We start from the raw sequence: 22,420 nt of genomic DNA on the forward strand, positions 1-22,420 counted from the left end.
CGAGCTGCCTCTGAGCCCGCTTTGCTTTTGTCAACAAGGGACTCAACAGAGCCAGAATGAAGCCAAGGTATTTGTGCTGGTGCAGGGAAAATTCCACGAAGGGGCGGAGGTTATGGTTGGCAAGCAAAAGGGGGAGGAGGTGGGACCTTGACACTCCGCTCCAATCGAACGAAGGGCGAGCGAGTCTTTATCACGCGCTGCAAAGCAGCTGTCTCCCTCTTTTCGCCTTCAAGAGTTTAGGAAAGGACTAACTACAGGCCTATCGCGAAGCTAGGATGGCCCCGGCGGCAGCTGCAGGAATGCTCACCCTGACTAAAGTGTTGATCAGTGATAGCCTGGACCCCTGCTGCAAGCAGATCCTGGAGGCGGCCGGAATCCAAGTCCTAGAGAAATCTAATCTCGGCAAAGAACAGTTGCTGACCGAGATCAAGGTAAGACAAAAAGAACCTGAGGTTACTTCGCTTCATCCCCTAACCGTCAAATAATCCCCTGGATAAATTTCAATGCCGGAAGGGGTGCGGGGCGAAGCAAAACGTTAAAGTTAAACTAAGCAAGATAGAGTCGGAGGATGAGCTGTGTCCCACTCCCTCCCTCCCTCCACTTCCAGCTATGTTCATGAATTCATATCTATATTGTAAAGAATGCCGGGACTAAAGTTAGAATATTTGCCTCATTTCGTTTAAGTGGAACCGGGGATTGTTTTAATCTGTTATATTTTGTAAGACGCTAAGAGTCCGCTGGAGCGGCCGATTACAATAAATCGAATGCAGAAATAATACAATTGTTGCAGGATAGAAACTGGGTGCATAAAGTGCAACTGCTCCTCTGGCTTGGTAGTGGAGAAAATAAAAGAAATTCCAGAATAGTTTTCTTGAATAAAGGTTGCTGAATTTGTAAATCAAACGTGCTAATGGCCCAAGTCTAAACCTTCTAGTTTTTTTCTAAAAGCTATCTTACTTTGGGGATGATGGAGAATGAAATTGAAGAATGAATCTGAAGAATCGGGGTGACTAGATTCAATCTCACCGGATTGAGTTTTTTCTTGGAGAACCGTTTTTCCTTTAAACGCAGTGGGAGTCCTAGCGCCAGTGGCAGTGGTAACAAGAATCTGCTGTGATTTGCATAACCCCGCCTCATTCCTTTGTTCCAATCATGTTGGAAGATTGTAGAACTAAAGGAATTGGCCCAATTTATCCTTGGCTCTAGTCCTGAGAACAACTGTTGAAACTGGGTTATTCCCAATGGCTGCTCCCAATCACAAGAACATTTTGCCAATTACAAAGAAGAAGTTGGTGGAATTCTGTTGAAAAAATTCTGTCCTTGTTTCCACCCCCTCTGTTTGGTGGAAGGGAGGGGAGATAAAATTTGCTTGGCTACATATTAAGCTTCTGGAATGGGAAAGGAACTTGCCTGCACCTGTCTGACAACCAAAGAAAGCTAAAAGTAGTTAATTGACTTAATGTTCCTCATGCTTTGCATATTGGACATAAGGGAGTAAAAAGATCTTCAGCCTGATGAGTCCTATACAGGGTGAAACTGATCATGTGCTGCTTCCCAGTGATCAATAATAACAGCTAGAAAAACCTCTCCCCCCCCACTTTCTAATGGGGAAGTTATGTTAAACTCTGTACAGTACACAATATCTTTCTGGTTTGAGAGCTTAAAAAAAGGAAGGTGGGCTGCATACAATATGTGTTTCTACAAGTATATTTTTTTTAAAAGGGAACTCTTAGTTGTTGCAATTTGTGATTCAGTTTGAACCTTGTCCAGAAAAATCAGCTGAAGGGCATTGTGTGGGTATAGGGAGGATCCTGGGGATAAAGAGATGAACGCAAGGCCTATATTTCATATGAGTAATATCTTATTTTTTCCTTCTTTGTAATACATCACCATATATTATATGTTAGGTTGTATTTTTTCATCCAAAAGCAATGTACTTACATGGAATTTCTACCTTTCCCCCTTTTGCCTTCAATGAAATGGACACAGGAATAGAGAATTGATTTTGGAAGAACGTGTCAGACCAGCCCCAGTCGGCCCCCTCAAGAAAGCAAGACACTTGAATCCATTTTCAAAAGAACTTTTACTGAGAGAAAAGAAAACCCCAGCAACTGCCTCCTTTTCACTACCCACACCACGCCAACCCTCCACCTCATGCTCCCCTGCCTCAGGGCTGCCGCAGTGCCCCCCACCTCACCCTCTCCCTGAGCAGGGGGATGCTGCCGCTGCTGGCTGCAAAGCAGGCTGGGGAGCACAAAAATCACTGGGCAGCGGCCAGAGAGGCCGGCAGGCTGGCCGACCACCGAGGTGGAGAGCTGACATAGAGGGGTGGCCGCTGGGCCACCTCCAGGGGGGAGCAGGCTGCGAACAGTGGCGGTGTCCCCCCCCCCCCGATCCACAAGGAAGAGGTGATAGCAGAGGGGCGAGCGATGGATGAGGCAATGCTGGTCTGCCTCCTGTGCACACGCGCGCATGCCGGGATGGGCCGAGCCTGTGCATGCATGTGCCCACCACCTCCTGCGAGCACGCACACATGCCGGATAGCATGGGGCTGGGTTGAAGTGATACGGGCCAGCCCCTTACAATTTCCAGGACCACCATGCGGGCCGGATCCAACCACCTCTAGGGCTGGATCCAGCCCGTGGGCCTTGAGTTTGGCACCCTGTTCTCTTACAAAAGGAATAGAGCTAGGGATGGAGGAGGTGGGTTAGGTATTTTAGCCCTTCTCAGGTTCTTTGTTTAAAATTACTTCTTTTCTGCAGTGTTTCTGTGATAAAGTAAGAAATATAGAGGTGATCTATGAATTAGTGTGTTCACAGCTTTATTTGGGATCCCTATCTATAACTGATGCAGCTTTCAGCTGGTTAGAACCGGTGGGTTCTAACTGGTGTTACCACCAGTTCATGCACATGCTTTGCGCACAATTGGGGCACATGTGATCACTTCGCTCACATGCACACCAAATTTGCACCTCACGCAAGCACATTGAATTGCTGAACAGCTAGGCATTGCAATCCTCACTGCCGCGCCTTTCAGCTGGGCTAAAAATAAAGGAATAAAGGTAGGTAGAGTGCAGGGGCAGGCGGGAGGGCCTAGATGACGGTTGGAGCGAACCGGTTCGCTGTCCCATCAACATCTTCGCTAGTGGCTCTTCCGAACTGAAGAAAACTGGTAGCAACCCACCACTGCTTTCAGCCCTCCTTATAGTTTCCTGATACCTGTCTGATGTAGGAACAGGAATAGAGGACACATTTCTAAGCCTTGATTGTAGTTCTCTGGGCAGCTTTGTGTTCCCTTCTCATCCAGTTGCTGATTGGATTTTGATTTCTTTAGGATGTTGATGGGCTCATTGTACGCTCGGCAACCAAAGTGACTGCAGAGATCATCAATGCAGCGGAAAAGTTGCAGATCATTGGGAGAGCCGGAACTGGGGTTGACAATGTAGATGTGGAGGCTGCTACAAGGAAAGGAATCCTAGTCATGAAGTAAGTCAGCAAGAGAGCAAAGACATTCCCAGAGAGCAAAGACATTCCCTGCTTTTACATGGAAGAGAATGCAGAAATCACCAGGCACCTAATTCCAAAGCAGGCCTGTCTGGTCTGATCTTCATTGAATTGGCAGGCTTCTTTCTGAAAGATATTTGCTATCACTCAGTGAAATCAATTTTAATTGCCTGAGTTTTAAGAGTTCATGCCTTTCCTTCTAAGGATGAGCACATATGGTACTAGGGTTCTATAGCAACAATCCCTATCTTCCTTTCTCAGCTCTAAATTTGTGGGTGGCCCTTGTTGGAGACGTGCATGCTCAGCATAACTTTACATCTTCTGAAGTCTGTCCTTACCTGCCAAACTGAGCATGCTAATTTCCTTGCCTGTGATAAGCCTCTTAAGGTCTTTAGCATATTGTTTTTTCTCTTATTCCTTCATAGGAAGAGAATAATTTCCCTCTTACATTCATCACTGCATAGCAGGGGTGAAATCTAAAAATTTTCCCTACCAGTTCTGTGCGCGTAGCTTAATTGGTGGGCATGGCTTGATGGTCAGATGACTGGGTGGGCGTGGCCAATAACAAATAAATAAAAATAATAAATAAAGTATACAAAACAATAAGAGGTACCAAAAACCAACTTTCACACTTTACACACAACACAACACAACTGAGTCACACACAATGTAAAAGCAGCTGCACTTCACCCAAAATGGCCCCTGCAACAAGCAGGAATCTCACACAGCCACAAAAAGCTCAAAAACCTACTTTCACACTTTACACACACACAACACAACACAGCACAACTGGCTCACACAATGTAAAAGCAGCTGCACCTCATCCAAAATGGCCCCTGCAACAAGCAGGAACCTCACACAGCCACAAAAAACTCAAAAAACAACTTTCACACTTTACACACGCACAACACAGCACAACTGACTGACACACACACACACACACACAAAATGCCACATACAGCTTTGTGAGATTTTGTGTGTTTGTGTAGTTAGAGTGAAACACTACAGAAACACACCTAATCTCAGAAAGCTGCACAAATATTTTATTTTATTACTTTATTTTATTTATATTTTTTAGATCAGGGATCGCCAACCTTAGTAACTTTAAGGTTTGTGGACTTCAATTCCCAGAGTTCCTCAGCCAGCAAAGCAGGCAGATTCAGTTGCTGACTGAGGAGATGGATTTTAGGCAGGCAGATGCTAGCTGATGCAACTGATGTAAAGCATAGCTTTCCCAGCCCGAAAGGAGCAGTTAATTAGGTAAGTGCCTTATCGCAGCCCAGAACCTCTTAAAAGGAGGTTTTCTACAAGCTCTTTGGCTGAAGAGCTTGTAGAAAACATGTTTTTTAAGGTTCTAGTGATGAGGAACTCAGCTGGGATCGCCAGAGAAGCCTTTTAAAACTTTTTAAAGGCTTTTTTTTTACTTTTAAAAACATGTTTTCAGCTGAAGAAAAACTGCTTTTAAAAGTAAAAAAAAACCCTCTGATGATGGTGCGGCTCAGCAGAGGCAGGGCGTGGGGCCAGGGATTTTTGCTACCAGTTCTCCAAACCACCCACCGCCATCACTACCGGATCGGGCGAGCTGGTCTGAACCGGAAGCATTTCACCCCTGCTGCATAGGCTCAGGAAAAGAGAAATTGGATAAACTGTCTTCCATATTCATCCTAGGGACAACTACAGGTAGTCCTCGACTTAACAATTCATTTAGTGACCGTTCAGTTATAATGGCACTGAAAAAGTGACTTACAGCGATTTTTCAGTTACAACTTTTGAAGTGCCTCCATGATCATGTGACCAAAATTCAAATGCTTGGCAACTGGTTCATACTTATGACCATTGCTGTGTCCCAATCATGTGACTTACTTTTTGAAACTTTCCTTACAAGCAAAGTCAATGAGGAAGCCAGATTCACTTAACAACCAAGTTACTAACTTGTTAACTGCAATGATTCACTTAGCTTCTATGGCAAGAAAGATTGTTAAATAGGGCAAGACTCACTTTAAAAATGTTTTACTTAATAGAAATTTTGGACTGATTGTGTTCGTAAGTTGAGGACTACCTGTATTCAACTCAACCCATGCAGCTCAGCTTGAAGGAAGAAACAAGCAAGTGGAATTTTAAAAAAACATTCCCCCTTGTTGCCAAAGCTACAACTCCTTAAGAATAGCAATTCCTATTAACTCTGGAGGAGAAAATCTTGTTTTTGCCTTTGAAAATATTTCAGGTTGCTTTTAAGTTTATATGGTGTGTTTTTGCCTTCACCTACAAGTCACTGATGTGCTGTGTCAATTCATTTTTTGCTTATTTTTTCATAGTTCATTTAAATGCACTCTGATCACTGGAAATCTCTGAAACTGCACAGATGGATTTCAATTGTTTAATTCAGACAGGAACTAGCTATCGTATGCAGTCTTCCAAGATTTATTATCAAATTAGTTTTTAACGTGACAGAATGTTAAGCATAATGTTAAGCATTAACCATGATTCCAATCTTATTGTCACAGGTGACCTGGAGTCTGCAAACTCTAGATTTTTAAAAATTCATTCAGCTCCAAACTATAGTCTAACATTACAATTTAAAGTGTAATTCCTAAGTGATTATTTGGGCAATTTAAGTAATGAAAAAAAATCATATGGGGTACCTCAAAAGTGTAAGGGGTAAGGAATATTTTGCCTGCATAGAAATTAAGGGATTTATGTATGGTGTTTGGTTTGAGAGATCAGATTAATTGCTGGTGGATACTTTTTGAAGTTTTGAGATATGGCATGAAAGGTCTTCCTTTTCTTCATAGGATTCTTCTTCTCAGCTACAAAGAATTGAAAGCTCAATTTCAATTATGGGGCACTATCTTTTAGAACTTCCTAAACATCATGTGTGTCTTTTTCACTCAACAGTCTGTGTGTAGTGTCTATTTGGAATGTTACTTTAGCTCTGGGAAAACAATGTGTATGAAATGAGTGCATAGAAGCCTACTTTGATTGCTGTCCCAAGTGACTAGGAACTGTTAACTCTATATTTCTTTCTTATTGCTTTGCCCCATAGTACTCCCACTGGCAACAGTCTCAGTGCAGCAGAGCTAACATGTGGTATGATCATGAGTCTGGCGAGGTAAGTAATATCGTTTCTGGGAAAGAATGGAATATTCTAGCAAGGGCACACGCTACCTTGAACTTCTGTGTCTTGCAAGAAATTAAATATTAAACAGAGAAAAGAGTTAAAATCTCATAAGGAGTTGAGAGGGTACTGTACTAGTTGTAGTTATGTCATTAAACTAACTGACTAATATTTGTATTTTGTATTCCTAAACATGGGATATCAATTTAAGTAAAGTAAGTCTTAATATGGAGGGGCATGGTAGGCATATAATTGGCAGTAACCAAACAGTTTTGAAATCAAAATTCAGCAACTCAGAACTCATCAAATAAAAATAGAATAATAAGAAATAACAATGCCACCCTGATTAAAATCCTGAGGATTTTTTTTATTAGAGACTGTTTGTAACAGAAATTGTTATTTCAGGCAAATTCCACAAGCTGCAGCCTCAATGAAAGATGGAAAATGGGACCGTAAAAAGGTAAGAAGCTGATTCTATGGGAATGTCAGATAGGACAGTCATACATTTATAAAGAGATTAGGAATTGGTTCAAACCCAATGCATCTTTCTGTTGCAGTTTATGGGGATGGAACTTCAAGGGAAGACCGTAGGCATTCTAGGCCTTGGCAGGATTGGACGAGAGGTAGCCATTCGTATGCAATCCTTTGGCATGAAGGTAAGTATGATTTCCCCCTCAGCTGCCTTGGACCTCTTCTTCTCAAAAAGGCTGTGGATAGCCAGTGCTCCTATTTTCTAGTGGTGGTAGATGGAAATCTCAGTCATTCAGACAACTTTTCTTCTCTCTATCTGTGTAGACCATAGGCTATGACCCCATAATCACATCTGAGGAGTCAGCTACCTTTGGTGTTGAACTGTTGTCATTGGAACAGATCTGGCCACTGTGTGACTTCATCACAGTGCATACCCCACTCCTGCCTTCCACCACAGGTAAAGTTCCAGTTTTGAAGCCTCTTGTTATGTTGTGGGAGGATCCTTTTGTAGTACTGAGTTATGCATGCTCATGTTTGCTGCTAATTATTAGCAAATAGAATAATCCCACAATATAATATAATCCCAAAATTTATGCAAATAAAACTGAGAAAGGAATCAGTGTAGGGAGTAAGGAAGAAATTTTGACAGATATGCAGGATTCATTGCCTAAGCAAAAGGAGCTGAAGCATTTTTAAATAAAATAAGGAAGTGGCTGAAGCAGACACCTCCATAATTCATTGAAATAGGAGGAGGAGGAAGTATTGCACAATCAGACTTGCATGATTCTGTTAATAGAATAGAATAGAATAGAATTTTTTATTGGCCAAGTGTGATTGGACACACAAGGAATTTGTCTTGGTGCATATGCTCTCAGTGTACATAAGAGAAAAGATACGTTCATCAAGGTACAACATTTACAACACAATTGATGATCAATATATCAATATAAATCATAAGGATTGCCAGCAACAAGTTATAGTCATACAGTCATAAGTGGAAAGAGATTGGTGATGGGAACTATGAAACGATTAATAGTAGTGCAGATTCAGTAAATAGTCTGACAGTGTTGAGGGAATTATTTGTTTAGCAGAGTGATGGCCTTGGGAAAAACTGTTCTTGTGTCTAGTTGTTCTGGTGTGCAGTGCTCTATAGCGTCGTTTTGAGGGTAGGAGTTGAAACAGTTTATGTCCAGGATGCGAGGATCTGCAAATATTTTCACGGCCCTCTTCTTGATTCGTGCAGTATACAGGTCCTCAATGGAAGGCAAGTTGGTAGCAATTATTTTTCTGCAGTTCTAATTATCCTCTGAAGTCTGTGTTTTTCTTGTTGGGTTGCAGAACCGAACCAGACAGTTATAGAGGTGCAAATGACAGACTCAATAATTCCTCTGTAGAATTGGATCAGCAGCTCCTTGGGCAGTTTGAGCTTACTGAGTTGGCGCAGAAAGAACATTCTTTGTTGTCCTTTTTAATGATGTTTTGATGTTAGCTGTCCATTTGAGATCTTGCGATATGATAGAACCCAGAAATTTGAAGGTTTCTACTGTTGATACTGTGTTGTCAAGTATTGTGAGAGGTGGAAGTATGGAAGGGTTTTCCTAAAGTCTACCACCATTTCTACGGTTTTGAGTGTGTTCAGTTCCAGATTGTTTTGGTTGCACCACAAGGCTAGTCGTTCGACCTCTCTCGTCTATATGCGGATTCGTCATTGTCTCGAATGAGACCAATCACTGTTGTGTCATCTGCGAACTTCAGTAGCTTAACATGGATCATTGGAGATGCAGTCATTGGTATACAGAGAGAAGAGAAGGGAGAGCACACAGCCTTGGGGGCCCTGTGCTAATTGTACAGGTATTTGATGTGATCTTGCTTAGCTTCACCTGCTGCTTCCTGTTTGTTAGGAAGCTTGTGATCCACTTACAAGTCTGTTCCGGTACCTGTAGCTGGTTTAGCTTAGTTAGAAGAATGTCTGGAATGATGGTATTGAATGCTGAACTAAAGTCTACAAAAGGACCCTTGCATAGGTCTTTGGAGACTAAAGATGTTGTAGGATGTAGTGCAGAGCCATATTAACAGCATCATCTGTTGATCTATTTGCTCGGTATGCAAATTGCAAGGGGTCTAACAGCGGATCCGTGATGGTTTTCAGGTAGGAAAGCACTAGCCTTTCAAAGGTTTTCATGACTACAGATGTTAAAGCAACTGGTCTGTAGTCATTCAGTTCCTTGATGGTGGGCTTCTTGGCACTGGGATGATGGTAGAGCGTTTGAAGCAAGAAGGAACATAGCACATCTCTAGTGATTTATTGAAAATATGGGTGAAGATGGGGCCAATTGGTCAGCACAGACTTTTAAGCAAGAAGGAGTTATCTTGTCTGGGCCTGGAGCTTTTCCTGGCTTTTGTCTGTGAAATAGGTCCTGCACTTCCTTTTCTGTGATCACTAGGGGTTGTGAACCCAATGAAATGGGGTCAGTTGTAGGAGGGTTGGCTGTTGTTGGTGTGTCTGAGATGGGGTTGTGGAGATAGGTGGCTGTAGTTTCCTTTCAAACCTGCAGTAAAACTCATTCAGGTCATCTGCCAGTTGTTGATTACCTTCAGCCTGGGAAGGAGGTTTGCCATAGCCGGTGATATTTTTAAGAGTTTTCCACATGTTTGCTGGTTCATTTGCTGAAAATTGATTCTTTAGCTTTTCAGAGTAGCTTCTTTTTGCTGCTCTTATCTCCCTTGTTAGTGCATTTCTGGCCTGATTGTACAGCATTTTATCACCTTTTCTGTAGGCTTCCTCTTTGGAATGTCGTAGCTGCTTAAGTTTAGGTGTAAACCAAGGTTTGTTATTACTGTGTATTCAAGTTCCTTGTAGGTACACATAGGTCTTCACAGAAGCTGACATATGATGTTACAGTATCTGTGAGTTCATCCAGGTCTGCAGAGGTATCTTTTAAAATATTCCAATCAGTGCAGTCAAAACATGCCTGTAGCTTTAATTCTGATTCCTCCGTCCAGGTTTTCACTGATTTAATTATTGGTTTTATGGCTTTAAGTCTTTGCCTGTAAGCAGGTACAAGGTGAATCATGCAATGATCAGAGTGTCCTACAGCTGCACGTGGTAAAGACTGATAGGCATCTTTTAGTGTTGTGTAGCAGTGGTCTAGAGTATTCTTGCCTCTGGTGGGACAATTGACATGCTGAAAGTATTTTGGTAGTTCTTTCCTTAAGTTTGCCTTGTTTAGATCTCCCAAAACAATGGCCAGTGAATCAGGGTGTTTGGCTTCAGCCTCCATGATTTGGTCAGCTAGAGTTCGTAATGCCTCGTTTACACAGGCTTGTGGTGGGACATAAACAGCAATTAGAAGAAATGAGGAAAATTCACGAGGCGAATAGTAAGGTTTGCAGTTGATAATTAGAGTCTCTAAATTGTTGTCACAGAATTTGTAAATTATGTTAAAATCTTGACACCAGGTTGAATTAATATATAGGCATAAGCCTCCTCCTTTCTTTTACCAGATGTTTCTGGAATCCTGTCTGATCGTTCAATTTGAAATCCTGGAATGTTCAGGCTGCTATTTTCAATTGATTCATTTAACCAGGTTTCAGAGAAGCATAGGACTGCTGAATTGCGAAAATCAGAATAGTATTTGTTTAAGAGGAGTATTTCATCCATCTTATTTGCAAGTGAGCGTATATTTGTTAGGAAAATTGAAGGCAGAGGAGTTTTAGTGCGAGTTCTTAGCTTGATTAAGATCCCAGATCGTTTACCTCGTTTCCTTCGTTTCCGTCGTTTGGTTTTTTTAGTAATCCATGGCTCCGTGGGAATTGCCTCCTCCTGTGTTAGAATCTCCTCCGTGTTTGTAAAGACAGGCGGGGGTGAGATTAAAGAAAGCTGCTCCTTAAAGAAATGTTCCTTAATTTTTAGCAGATGGTCTCGTGAGTAGGAAATCCGTAGTGAGTCACAGAGAACAATTAGAAATAAAGAAACAATATAACAATATAATATAACCAATCTCAATAAAAGTAGTTTTAGCCTATCTGGAAAATTGGAATGATTGACCATGAGAAGTTTTATATGGTAAAGCAGGCATTTTGAATGAGAAAAAGGAATCCTTTGGGGATAAGGAATGGATAAGTCAGAATATGGATGTATGTTAGAAAACCCTAATGGTGCAGACAAGGATTACTGCATTATAGACTGTGTCAGGGAAGAATTCTGGATAATGGGGGATGAGCAGTTATGTGTATTAAAATTCTGCAGCTATAATTGTGGAAACCATGAGAGAAGCACATGTTTTACTATGGTAACTTGCTTGAATAATTGTTTCTAAACTTGTTTATTGCTTTGTTCACAGCTTTGAATTTTTCTAAAGGAAAAGATGGTATTCAAGCTTTTACATAAATGGAAAGGCAGTCAGTTCACTTGGCATGTGATATAATTGTGTTGCAAATTTGTAACAAGGGTAAATACAACAAGAAGAACACATTGGGCTTTTATTTCAAGTTCTCTGCTTTTGTTACTGCTTTTTTTCTAGGGCTTCTCAATGACATTACATTTGGTCAATGCCGCCATGGGGTCCAGGTGATCAACTGTGCCCGAGGAGGTATTGTAGATGAAGGTGCCCTTTTGCGGGCTCTCCAGTCTGGCCGCTGTGGAGGAGCAGCCTTAGATGTTTTCACAGAGGTGAGGCTTTGTGACATCTTGTTTTGCTTTTAGCAGTTCAGTTCCGCTGGTCAAAGTGGTGGTGCTGGTGGAGCTAGTAGTTCTACGGCAGTTTCCTCTGACAGCCAAGCTGGCTGAGGAACTCTGGAAGTAAAAGGCCATATTTTTGGTTGTGTACTCTGATTGGGGAAAGTGTGCACCTCAGGATGAAAAATACATAGTTGCCTACTAATGTTCTAGAGCTAAATACCTGAAAATGCTGCTCCTTATTATTTCACTGCAAAACTAGTTGGAGTCTTACAGTGTCTGCATTAAGGATAACAATTTTTTTCTTATTCAAGTAAGACTAGACTTAGCCTTTCATAACTAAACAAATTATTTTTCTTTTTTAGGAACCACCCAAGGATAAAGCCTTGGTTAACCATCCCAATGTAATCAGCTGTCCCCACTTGGGTGCCAGTACCAGAGAAGCTCAGAGCCGCTGCGGAAGAGATATTGCCATGCAGCTTGTAGACTTGGCCCAGGGCAAGGCACTAGTTGGCATTGTGAGTCCCACATTTAGTCCTTAGCTAGTCATGATATAGGGACACAGTGGCTTAGTGGGTAAGATACTGAGCTTGTCGATCGAAAGGTCGGCAGTTCAGCGGTTCGAATCCCGTAACGGGGTGAGCTCCCGTTACTTTTTCCAGCTTCTGCCAACCTAGCAGTTCGAAAGCATGTAAAAAATGCAAGTAGAAAAATAGGGAACCACCTTTGGTGGGAAGGTAACAGTGTTCTGTGCACCTTTGGCGTTTAGTCATGCTGGCCACATGACCACGGAGATGTCTTCGGACAGAGCTTGAATTGTATTCCATCTGTAATTATTATATATATAATAAATAAATTATATATATATAATAAAGAAAAATATAAGTTCATTTATTAAGGGACCAAGCACTGTAAACAAAATAACTGGGGAAAGGGTTGTGGGTTGGAAGTCTAATCCAATAGGCAGTTTTACATTTCTGTTCTTCCCTTTCTCAGGTAAATGGACAGGCTCTCAGCGGTGCATATGCATCCCATACCAAGCCATGGATTGCACTGGCTAGAGCTTTAGGAAGTGTGCTATATGCACTGAGCCACCAAGTGAACGGAAGAGTGCAGCTTATTACCGAGGGTGAGATGAGAGATCCAGGCATAGTGCTTGGCCTTCAGATATTGGTTTTTTACCAAAACCTTTTTACTCCTTTGCCTTTGTTCTCTCATCTTCCTACTTAACTAAACAGAAAAGCTTTATTTTTCAGCCTACATAATTTCTCTTGTGCAAGATTTTATCTTTTTAAAGAGAATTAATAACTTTTATCCTCTCTGGGATGCCTTTTGTATCCTTTTTTGTTTTGGCTTCTGCTTTCTTCTCAAAGTTTTAAGAAAACATGTTTCAGAAATGGTTAGAGATTAGATTAATCATGTCCTTCCCTCGGATTGCTTACTGTCAGTTAAACTAATTGTGCGAAATTCTTCTGCAACAAAAAGGATCCATTTTTATATATATTTGTATGTGCATGTAGATATACACATCTACGTAATAGCCAGAAGGCCACCTTTCCAAAATGGTTAGGGGAAAACAACACTCTCAGTTGACAACCTTTCTATTTGAAATATAAAAATATGCCATAGAAGCTTTTGTTTTGAACTGCAAAACTACAGAAAGCTAGGCAATTTACTCTTCAAAGTCCCATGAGTGCAATGGCTTTTTCAATTCTATATACCCAATAAGTCAATCACATTTTGCTCTCATACTCCACCAGATGTAGAGGATCAGTGTTTGCAACTGAGAACTGTTCTATCTATCAAGATTGTCCACTGGAGGATCTTGATTTTTCAAACTATCATCCTTCTGTCTCTCTCATTATCCTATCCCATCCCATCCCATCCCTCCATCTTCATCATTATCTTTCCTAGCCTCTACTTCAGTCACTTTGTTTACACATTTGTTCACTTTCAAAAGCATCTTGCTCTGTTAGCTTTTGCTCTGTTATTTCCTGTATTCTCAGCAAATACAATAGGTTTATGGGGAGGGAGGGGGGAGTCTTTAGTTAGCGTCCTTATCAATAATTTTTTTTTCCATATCAGAACCAATCTGTCTATTAAATGTATGGATGTTGGGTTGCTCTTAAAGACACAGGAGCGAAGCCCTATTAAAAAAAGGTTGGGGTGAGCGGCAAATGGCCTTTTCCTTCTCTGAAGGAGTGAAGCTGGTGAAAGGATCATCTTTCAGGAAAAGACTTACCTGTTGTAGTCTCTAACAAGACTCAAATGGCAACCTGTAATTTTGCTTACAGGGATGGCTTCTGTTTGAAACCCTGGACTTGGCTCCTCAGTTTATAATCTTCTGAGGCGAGATAATATTAACTACCTTCTTATGATTTGATCATGCTTGTAATTTTCACTAGGTTCAACCTTGCAGAAGTCTAGCAACTACTTGATTCCTGCAGTGGCAATGGGGCTCCTTCAAGAAACTACACAGAAGGATGTGAACCTTGTGAATGGGCTGCTTCTGGCTCAAGAGGCTGGGTTGAAGGTACATAACTCCCTTTATCCCGAGGGCCAGTTTATTACAGGCCTTTGAGACAACTGCAGAATCATTAAGGAGATGTGTAAAGTTATTTCTCTTAAGAAATGATGCTATTTCTTTCTGTATATTTCCATAATTATAAAACAGGTTGAAATTCAAGGTATGCATCTTTCCCAGCACAGTTATGGCTGTACATAAAATAACCCTACACTTCTATTTTCATGATAGACAAGTACTCGGCTTTCTGCAGAGAATAGCTATGCATATCTGGAAGACATTTGGAACAAAATTCGTCTTTCAGGGAAAGTAGTGTACCAACTTCCCTCTTTCTGATTCCTAGATCACCACTACTCACACTGATAGAGCACTGGGCAATAACGGACAACTGCAACTAACTGCAACCAATTCCCCTCATGTGCTTGTTGGCTCTGTGCAAGGCACCATTCCATGCCTGCTAGAACTCAACGGAGCAACCTTCAAGCAGCTGGTTCCTCTCAGTGGTCCTCTGCTGTTCTACAAATCCAAGACCTCCAGTGTCAGTGTGTTACCAACAATTATTGGTAAGGCAAAGCATTTCTCATCCCCTTCACTGATTTTTTAGTAAGAATATTTTTTAGAACCAAGTTCCCGCAAATTTGTGTCTCAAAGACTAGGATGAGTCAAGGATGAGTCATGAATATAACTACCTTTGGTGTATCTATGAATAACATTGGATTTTAGAAGAACATTTATGAAGAACATTTATTTTAGAAGAACATTTAGAAGAACATTTATCATCCAAGGCATGATAAAGAACATGTGAAAAATTAATAGTTGTATAAAGATGCTTTAAACCATGCTCTAACAAATAGTATGATCTGTATTGGTATATAACAGTTTTATTATAAATATAAAGCTATTTATTATACCAATAAATAGTTTTATTGGTATATAATAGCAGATATAATCCCATCTGTTTACGGGATTTGGGGTGGAGGGAATATGGGTAGTCCTTATTTAATGACTATTCATTCATTGACTGTTTGAAATTAGAGAAACACTGAACAAATGGTAGCTATGACTGGTCCTCAAAATTATGGTTACTGCAGCTCTTTAGTCATGTGATCAAATTTCAGGCACCAAGCAGCCCAATCACATTTACTTTCCAGTGCGTGCTTCAACTCCTCCCATATCTGCCCTTTTGGTCATCCTGCATTTCACTGTCATCATCTATTTTTGCCATCCTTCACCACCTCCTGTTGTTTTTTGCCATCTTCCTGCAGCTTCCCCCTCATGCTGTTGATGGCATGAGGAAGCTATTGGCTCTAACAACTGCAGCTGGGTCTACCAGAACTGCTGCTGTTAAGTGGTATGATCACATGTTTCATGTAATGACTGCTTTGTGACAGAAATTCCAGTTAGAATTGCTAAGCAAGGATTACCTGTATGGAAAGCAGTTCTGTGATATATGGAAATAAATGGCATTGTTAATGGAGAGAAGATTGAAAAATTATTCTGGAAGTTCCAGACATGAGTTTATTAAAAATTACAATTTGTAATGAACTCACAATATGTGCTACATGACAGGCAGTCATTATGAAGTAGTTTTTTTTAAAAATCCCAGTATATAAGGGAGAGAGACAAAATAGTGTGGGATAGTGGCATAATTTTTGGTCTTTTTCCTTTATTGAGGGAGTGTATGAAGTATTTTAAAACAGAGATCTATTTTGTGCACCCATTTTATTTTTTAAAAAATCACTACATTTTGCCACCAGAAGTTAGCAGTGTAGGCTTAGAAGATTACTGGTCTGCAAATGCATAGTCAGATTTCTGGAATGGGCATTGTTCTGATTTCAGATCTATTAGGGAAGACCAAAATAGAGCTGCTGTGTTACCACCGTTCCAGTACTGAAAGTGGACAGGAGTGGAATGTCCTGAGTCTATCTTCTGCTCTACAAAACCTGCAGGAACTGAAGCCACATCTTACAGAAGTGTTCCAGGTGATACTTTAAATTCTGGTGAAGAACCTGACAGGGCCCACCAGTTTCTGTAATGTGAATCTTATATATCTAATTAAAAATAATGCAAAAATGATTTGTGCATCATTGCTTTATGTATAATACAATTGTTGTCCTTAAGAGTTCTAAGATAAAAATATATTTCAGTGTGAGAAATGAAAAATGGCTCTTAGTTCTGAAGAAGACAGAATGTGTAGCTTTATTATTCAGCAATCATACATTTCTTACTTTTGTTTGCAAATAACATTTATTGTAGTATTATTTCTACAGTGCGTTTTTCAGATGCTAGTTTGAAGGACAGAACTTTACAAAGCACACTCAGCACATTTCACACTCAGGGGGAAAATTGTACCACAATTCTTCAGAGGTTCTGTGTCTTAGGTGAGTGACCCAGTTGCCACCTTCAATATCTGAAACATTTTTTTCAGGAAACCAGCATCCTCTGCAGACTTGGAGCTCTTATGTGGAACTTATATTTTCTTTTTCTTGAAAAAATTCTCTCCCTCTCTTTTTCACTAATTTATTTATTAGTACATAGAAATGTTCAGTCCTCTGAATCTTTTTACAGCCAAGGACCTAAATATTTTTAGGAAGGTAAAATGCATTGGTATATTGAGTGCTGTCTTTGGCTTTGAAACGGAGATGAGCACCACCCCCTAGAGTCGGCAACGACTAGCACGTATGTGTGAGGGGAACCTTTATCTTTTTTAACCATTTTCTATCTAATTCCGATGTAGGAAATGACCGGCTGAGCCAGAGGGTAGGGTCAGATGCATCAATCAGTTTGCAGTCTCTATGCCCCATGACCTAAATCCAGTCCCCCTTGAAGTCCATTGACTCTTATCTGGTGCCAAATTGCCTTGACTATTAGTCGATCAGATTCTTGCGTTTAGGTAGCATAAAATAAACTTCTAATACTTTTGAATTCTATCCTGGTTCCTGAAATCTTGCACCTAACATCGGCTCCCTTAAACAGCAATTTTAAGCTTAATTGGAGATTCAGAATTTCCCATCCCAGTCCTACTACATAACATGCCGCTTCCCTAATCCCTTAAATTCCCCCACAGTCCTGCCTCAAGTATCTGGTTATAATGTCAATAACTCCCCAACACCCATCTCTTTAAATCAGGGACTAATTGGTTAAAATACACTATTCTTTAGTGTTTTTTTTTATTTGCATTTTAAAAAAAATTAAATGTTTGAATATTTTATAATAATACCTTTTAGAGCTGGGTGATCCTTTTGAAAAGCTAATAAACACGTTATTCTGAAAGTTTTAATATAGCCAATTTAAGGCTTTAAGGTAACAATGGCATTCAGCACATTCTTTTGATTTATGTCCATCAAGTCATTTTTGACTCCTAGCCACATAGATACATATGCTCCATGACGATCTATTCCTAACCTATTCTTTCAGGTCTCCCAATGATGTATTCACTGCCACTGTAACTGAATCCATCCACTTCACTTCTGCTCTTCCTGTTCTTCTCTTTCCTTCTATCTTTCCCAGCATTAGAGCCTTCTCCAAAGCTGCCTTCTTCACATAATGTGTCCAGAGTAGGATAATTTGGAGCCTGGTCATTTGTGCCTCAAGCAAGAGCAACTCTGGGCTGATCAACACAATGTAAAAATAAAATTTTGTGAGAGCTACCCAGAAATCAATATGATAGTTTGAGACTGATGCTTTCCTTTGCAGCATGCTAATTTCCCAGTATTTCAAAAAATTAAAAGAATAAAACTGTAAAGTTGAGGCATGGAGTTTGGTATCAGATTGATACATTGGAAAGTCTGGGTGCTGAATTAAACCCAGGATGCAGATAAAGTAATCATTTCAGCATACAAAAGTATATTGTGTTTCCTCTACTTTCATTCCTAACAAAATAAAAATACTCCCTTTAAATCACTCAGAAGTATCCACAACAAATGGTGCCAAAACAACGTATATGCTCTAGTATGACCGAGCCAATGCATTATTACCTACTTGTGACCCACAATCTGATGGAAATATATGACATGACAAATGCTTCATCACACACACACACACACACACACACACACACACACACACACACACACACACTATTGTTCCTCCCCATCCCAAAACTCAGCAAAGTATACAATTGAGGCAGATCGGTATTAAGATAAATGGCAGGCAATGATGGCAACTCAACAATCACAAAATATAAGAATTGAAATCTGCCTCACATATAGCCTAAGGATACAAATACAGGGGTAAATTGGAATCTTGACAGCAAGCATGAATAAGCAATGAGATTCTACAGTACAACAGAAATCCAGCCGTCATCTTCAAAAGCTTGGATTACTCTTCTTTTCTGTTGTTAAGCTATTAAGGCTGGTGACTTTATCAACACGTCTATCTTACTAAAAATATATGAAAGCCTGTATTCACCAAGTCACAGATACAAAAGGTTCTCTGTTAAAGACTGTGGCATATACAAAATATTGAAATATAAGCAGAGTAAATAATATAAGTTAATGAATAAAATGAATCAAATATGCTGTATGAAAGTGGCAAATATGTAATAAACGTAAATGGTGAACATTTAAGTTTTGAAGTAAAACTGATAAAATATATGCAGGGAAGTGAAAGTAAAAATCTAATTATTAATGAATGAATTAAAATGTGTACCACAAAATATAAATTGGTAGCATCTAGGTTGTGGAAAGTCTATTTGAAAATTGGAATCTTTAGGCTGATGGTAGGTTTGCTCCAGTCAATGGTAAAAATGAAAGAAGCAAAAATGACAGGAAATGCAATCTGGAGTCATCAACTCCTTTTCCTCTATTAAACAATTTAATACTCTTGTGGATGAATACCCTTGTGGATACCTTAATTTTCAGATTTGTACTTCATGCTGCATCATACAATCTATTCATCTTTGCTATAGTTTATTTGGAGTCTTAGCCAAGACTTAGTCTTTGTCTTTCTGCAACTAATACATCTCTAATATATTGATTGCATTCCTTTATAGATCCTTATCTTATTCCATGATGAACCATTTGCTAAGGATTTCATTAATTCCCATGTGTGCTTTATTTCTGTCATATTTTCCTTTGCAATCACCAACCTACTTTGATTCCATATTCATACAAATCATTCTCCATTTCAAGCCTATTTATTATACATTTTCTCTAAACCAACGTGTACAATTTTCTATTGGTATGAATGAGCTGGAGGGTAGGCTGAGAAGCAAAGATGACTACAGATATTTTAGGGCAGGGGTGTCAAGCTCAAGGCCCGCAGCCCGGATTCAGCCCATGGGGTGCTTAGATCTAGCCTACAGGGTCGCCCTGGAAACAGTGAAGGTCCTGCCCCTGATGCCTCTGCCAGGGAAAACATTTTTAGCCATGATGCCCTCCTGCAGCCAGCAGAAATGGAACTCAGGGGCCATGACGGCCTCCTGCAACCTTCTTCCAGTCAAAACTGAGCTCAGGGGCCGTGCACGGCTTCCCGAGCTCCATTTTTGCTGGCAGAGGGCTGCAGGAGGCTGTCATGGCCAAAAACTGCTTGGAGGACCACGCGAAGAGAGCAAGGAAGGAAAAAGAAAGAAAGGGGAAGGAAGAAAAAAGGAGAAGGAAGGGAGGAAGGTTATAATGAGATGGAGGGAGGGTCTAATGGAAGTCCTGCCTTAGTACTTGCAATCCTGCTGCCTTTTGCCATCCCCTTGTCTCCTCCTGACAGTCTCCCATTCTATCACTGAGGATGCATTGGTTACAAAGCTGGGTCACCTTGTAAGGAGAGAGTGGCCTCTCTCTGACCCACACACTTTGCCCTCCTGCACACCATGAGCAACCTGGCCAAGAAGAGCGAGAATAGCAGCAGCAGCCTTAAGGAGGTATGCGCGGCTGGGCATACCCTCGGAGAAGCAGGGTTGGGCTGGGCTGGGCTGGGCTGTGTGGTCCCGGTGCCCTGGGAACTCGAGGACTGGGTTGGATGCTTGCCCTCTGCTGCCTAGGGCTCTGGATAGCCTGTGCCACTATCCGGGGGTCCTCTGTGTGGCCTAAGAGGAACAGCGAGGCTCCTCTGAAGGACAAGGGTTTGGCCCTCTCCCTGGTCTTGCCTTCTGCTGGAGACAATGGATCCCGCCCCCCACCTCAGGTGCCCCTGACACAAGTGACGTCAAGCTGGCCATCCCCCTGGCCATGCCTCCCTGTCCCCCAAGGTCAAACACAACCCTGATGTGGCCCTCGGTGAAATAGAGTTTGACACCCCTGTGTTAGGGTGTCATTCTTAAGTTCCTGGGATAGCTGATGCAATCTATTTTTCTCAATATTTAATTCTCTCCTACCCTATAATGGCAATTTTTGTGTATAACAAGGCTATTTGTAGAAACATTTTCAAAGATACTGAACTACAGTTAGTCCTCAACTTACAAACATTCATTTAGTGATTGTTCAAAGTTATAACAACCCTGAAAATAGTAACATGATCATTTTTCACATCATCATTGCAGCATCCCTATGGTCATGTGATCAAAATTCAAATGCTTGACAATTGGCATGCATTTATGATAATTGCAGTGTCCCAGGGTCATGTGATCACCTTTTGCAACCTGACAAGCAAAGTTAATGGCGAACTTAACTACTAACTTAACAACTGCAGTGATTCACTTAACTGTGCCAAGAAAGATTGTAAAATGGGGGAAAACTCACTTAACAAATGTCCTGCTTAGCCACAGAAATTTTGGGCTCAATTGTGGTCATAAGTCAAGGACTACCTGTATTTCCAAGATTTTTCTTCACCTTTTGTTTTGATATCAGGCAGGATAGAAGGGATTTAAATACAGGCCATGTTGAAATTTTATTTTCTGATTTGATATTATTATTTATTGCACAGATCTATGAATAACGAACCATTCACCTTTGTTTGTCAGCCTATTTTGCTGCCCAACTGAACAACACACACACATAACACCTTGAAAGAATAATATTGGCATATTCCTCTTCCATCTATAAAAGTCTAATAATTATGTGCATTATTTTAAATGTTTCTGCACAGCAGGATAGGTAGACAAACCAAATTAGTTTGTTACCAAACTAACAAAATTCTCATTTCCATAAGTATTTTCACTTTTCCTTTTTGCCTAATAAATTGCAACTGAGCCTTCCATCTGCACATCGCTATAAAGAGTTCTTAGATCCAGGATTCTGACTTATCAGAAAAAAACTCATTAATAATAACTATACTCCTAAACTAGTTTTCGTGCATATTTCCTGCGGTTTTTCTCATCCACTTGCTCCAAGTACCAGGTTCCTGGGAACAGGTCATCCTTAGATCCATGAGGAATGTGATCAACTATGGGAAGATAGAGCAACATGAACCAATATGAATAAGTAAGAATCAAAATGAAGAGTTAGTGTTGATACCTACACTTTTTCTCAAAGCAATGCTCACTTGTCTGCCTATGTGCATTTACAATGCATTGAAGAGCATTGAACATTATCAAAATTATGATTTCCCTTCAAACATCCAGAAGAGATTCCTATGTATTCAGTTCAGGGATGTGTAGTCTTTATTCTGGGCCTACTTAGCAATACCCTGTTTCCCCCAAAATAAGACATCCCCTGATAATAAGCCCAATCAGGCTTTTGAGTGCATGGCAATAAGGCAAGTGCTTATTTCGGGGTTCAAAAAAATGTAAGACAGGGTCTTATTTTCAGGGAAACACGGTAGTATGGGTCAGCAGCTAAGAAACAAGGAAGAGTAGGAATGTTTGCACCTCATGGCATGGTATGAGCATGGGCATAAGAAGTTATTACACGGGAAATCAACAAGATCAGGGCAATCCCCAAATTATCATGTAGTGTAGGGTTCTTGTAGAGCAGAGATGTCCTCAAAAAAGAATTTCAGTAATGAGTATGTCAGCATCAACTTGAATAAACAAGATGTAAGAACAAAAAATCTCCTTCCCCCGCCCTAATTTCCTTTAGTATATGAAGGGCAGAAAGAATCTCCCTCAGGCTTTCAAGATTCTGCTGAGTTCCAGTTTCTTTCAGGACTGGTCTACCTCAAAGGGTCAATAGTTTATTTAACATTTCAGCCACACCTTCTGAAAGTAGGGAGGTCAAGAATCATTTTTGTGATGTTATTACAAGAATAATGATTGA

General features: G+C 40.5%; 2 protein-coding genes across 4 annotated transcripts in view; one reads left to right on the forward strand and one right to left on the reverse strand.

Moving 5' to 3' along the window:
- Positions 1-208: 208 nt before the first annotated feature.
- On the forward strand, positions 209-16,367 carry PHGDH (phosphoglycerate dehydrogenase). Of its 2 annotated transcripts, XM_058175846.1 has the most exons (12): positions 209-431; positions 3,334-3,485; positions 6,547-6,612; positions 7,024-7,078; positions 7,176-7,274; positions 7,414-7,546; positions 11,613-11,761; positions 12,133-12,285; positions 12,764-12,896; positions 14,173-14,300; positions 14,635-14,854; positions 16,131-16,367. In XM_058175846.1, exons 1-12 carry the CDS (start codon positions 276-278, stop codon positions 16,283-16,285), a joined length of 1,599 nt encoding a protein of 532 aa, XP_058031829.1. In that variant the 5' UTR covers positions 209-275; the 3' UTR covers positions 16,286-16,367. The 2 variants fall into 2 exon arrangements, with proteins under 2 accessions (XP_058031829.1, XP_058031831.1); XM_058175848.1 differs by lacking the exon at positions 12,133-12,285.
- A 2,329-nt stretch (positions 16,368-18,696) lies between these two features.
- HMGCS2 (3-hydroxy-3-methylglutaryl-CoA synthase 2) overlaps positions 18,697-22,420 on the reverse strand; it is a 43,701-nt gene continuing 39,977 nt past the window's right edge. For both annotated transcript variants that reach the window (XM_058175850.1, XM_058175849.1), the window contains one exon: positions 18,697-21,608. In XM_058175850.1, the coding sequence (XP_058031833.1) occupies positions 21,502-21,608 (107 nt within the window). In that variant the 3' untranslated portion in view covers positions 18,697-21,501. The remainder of the gene's footprint in view (positions 21,609-22,420) is intronic.

The sequence above is a fragment of the Ahaetulla prasina genome, chromosome 3 (assembly GCF_028640845.1).
Source record: "Ahaetulla prasina isolate Xishuangbanna chromosome 3, ASM2864084v1, whole genome shotgun sequence".
NCBI lineage: Eukaryota > Metazoa > Chordata > Lepidosauria > Squamata > Colubridae > Ahaetulla > Ahaetulla prasina.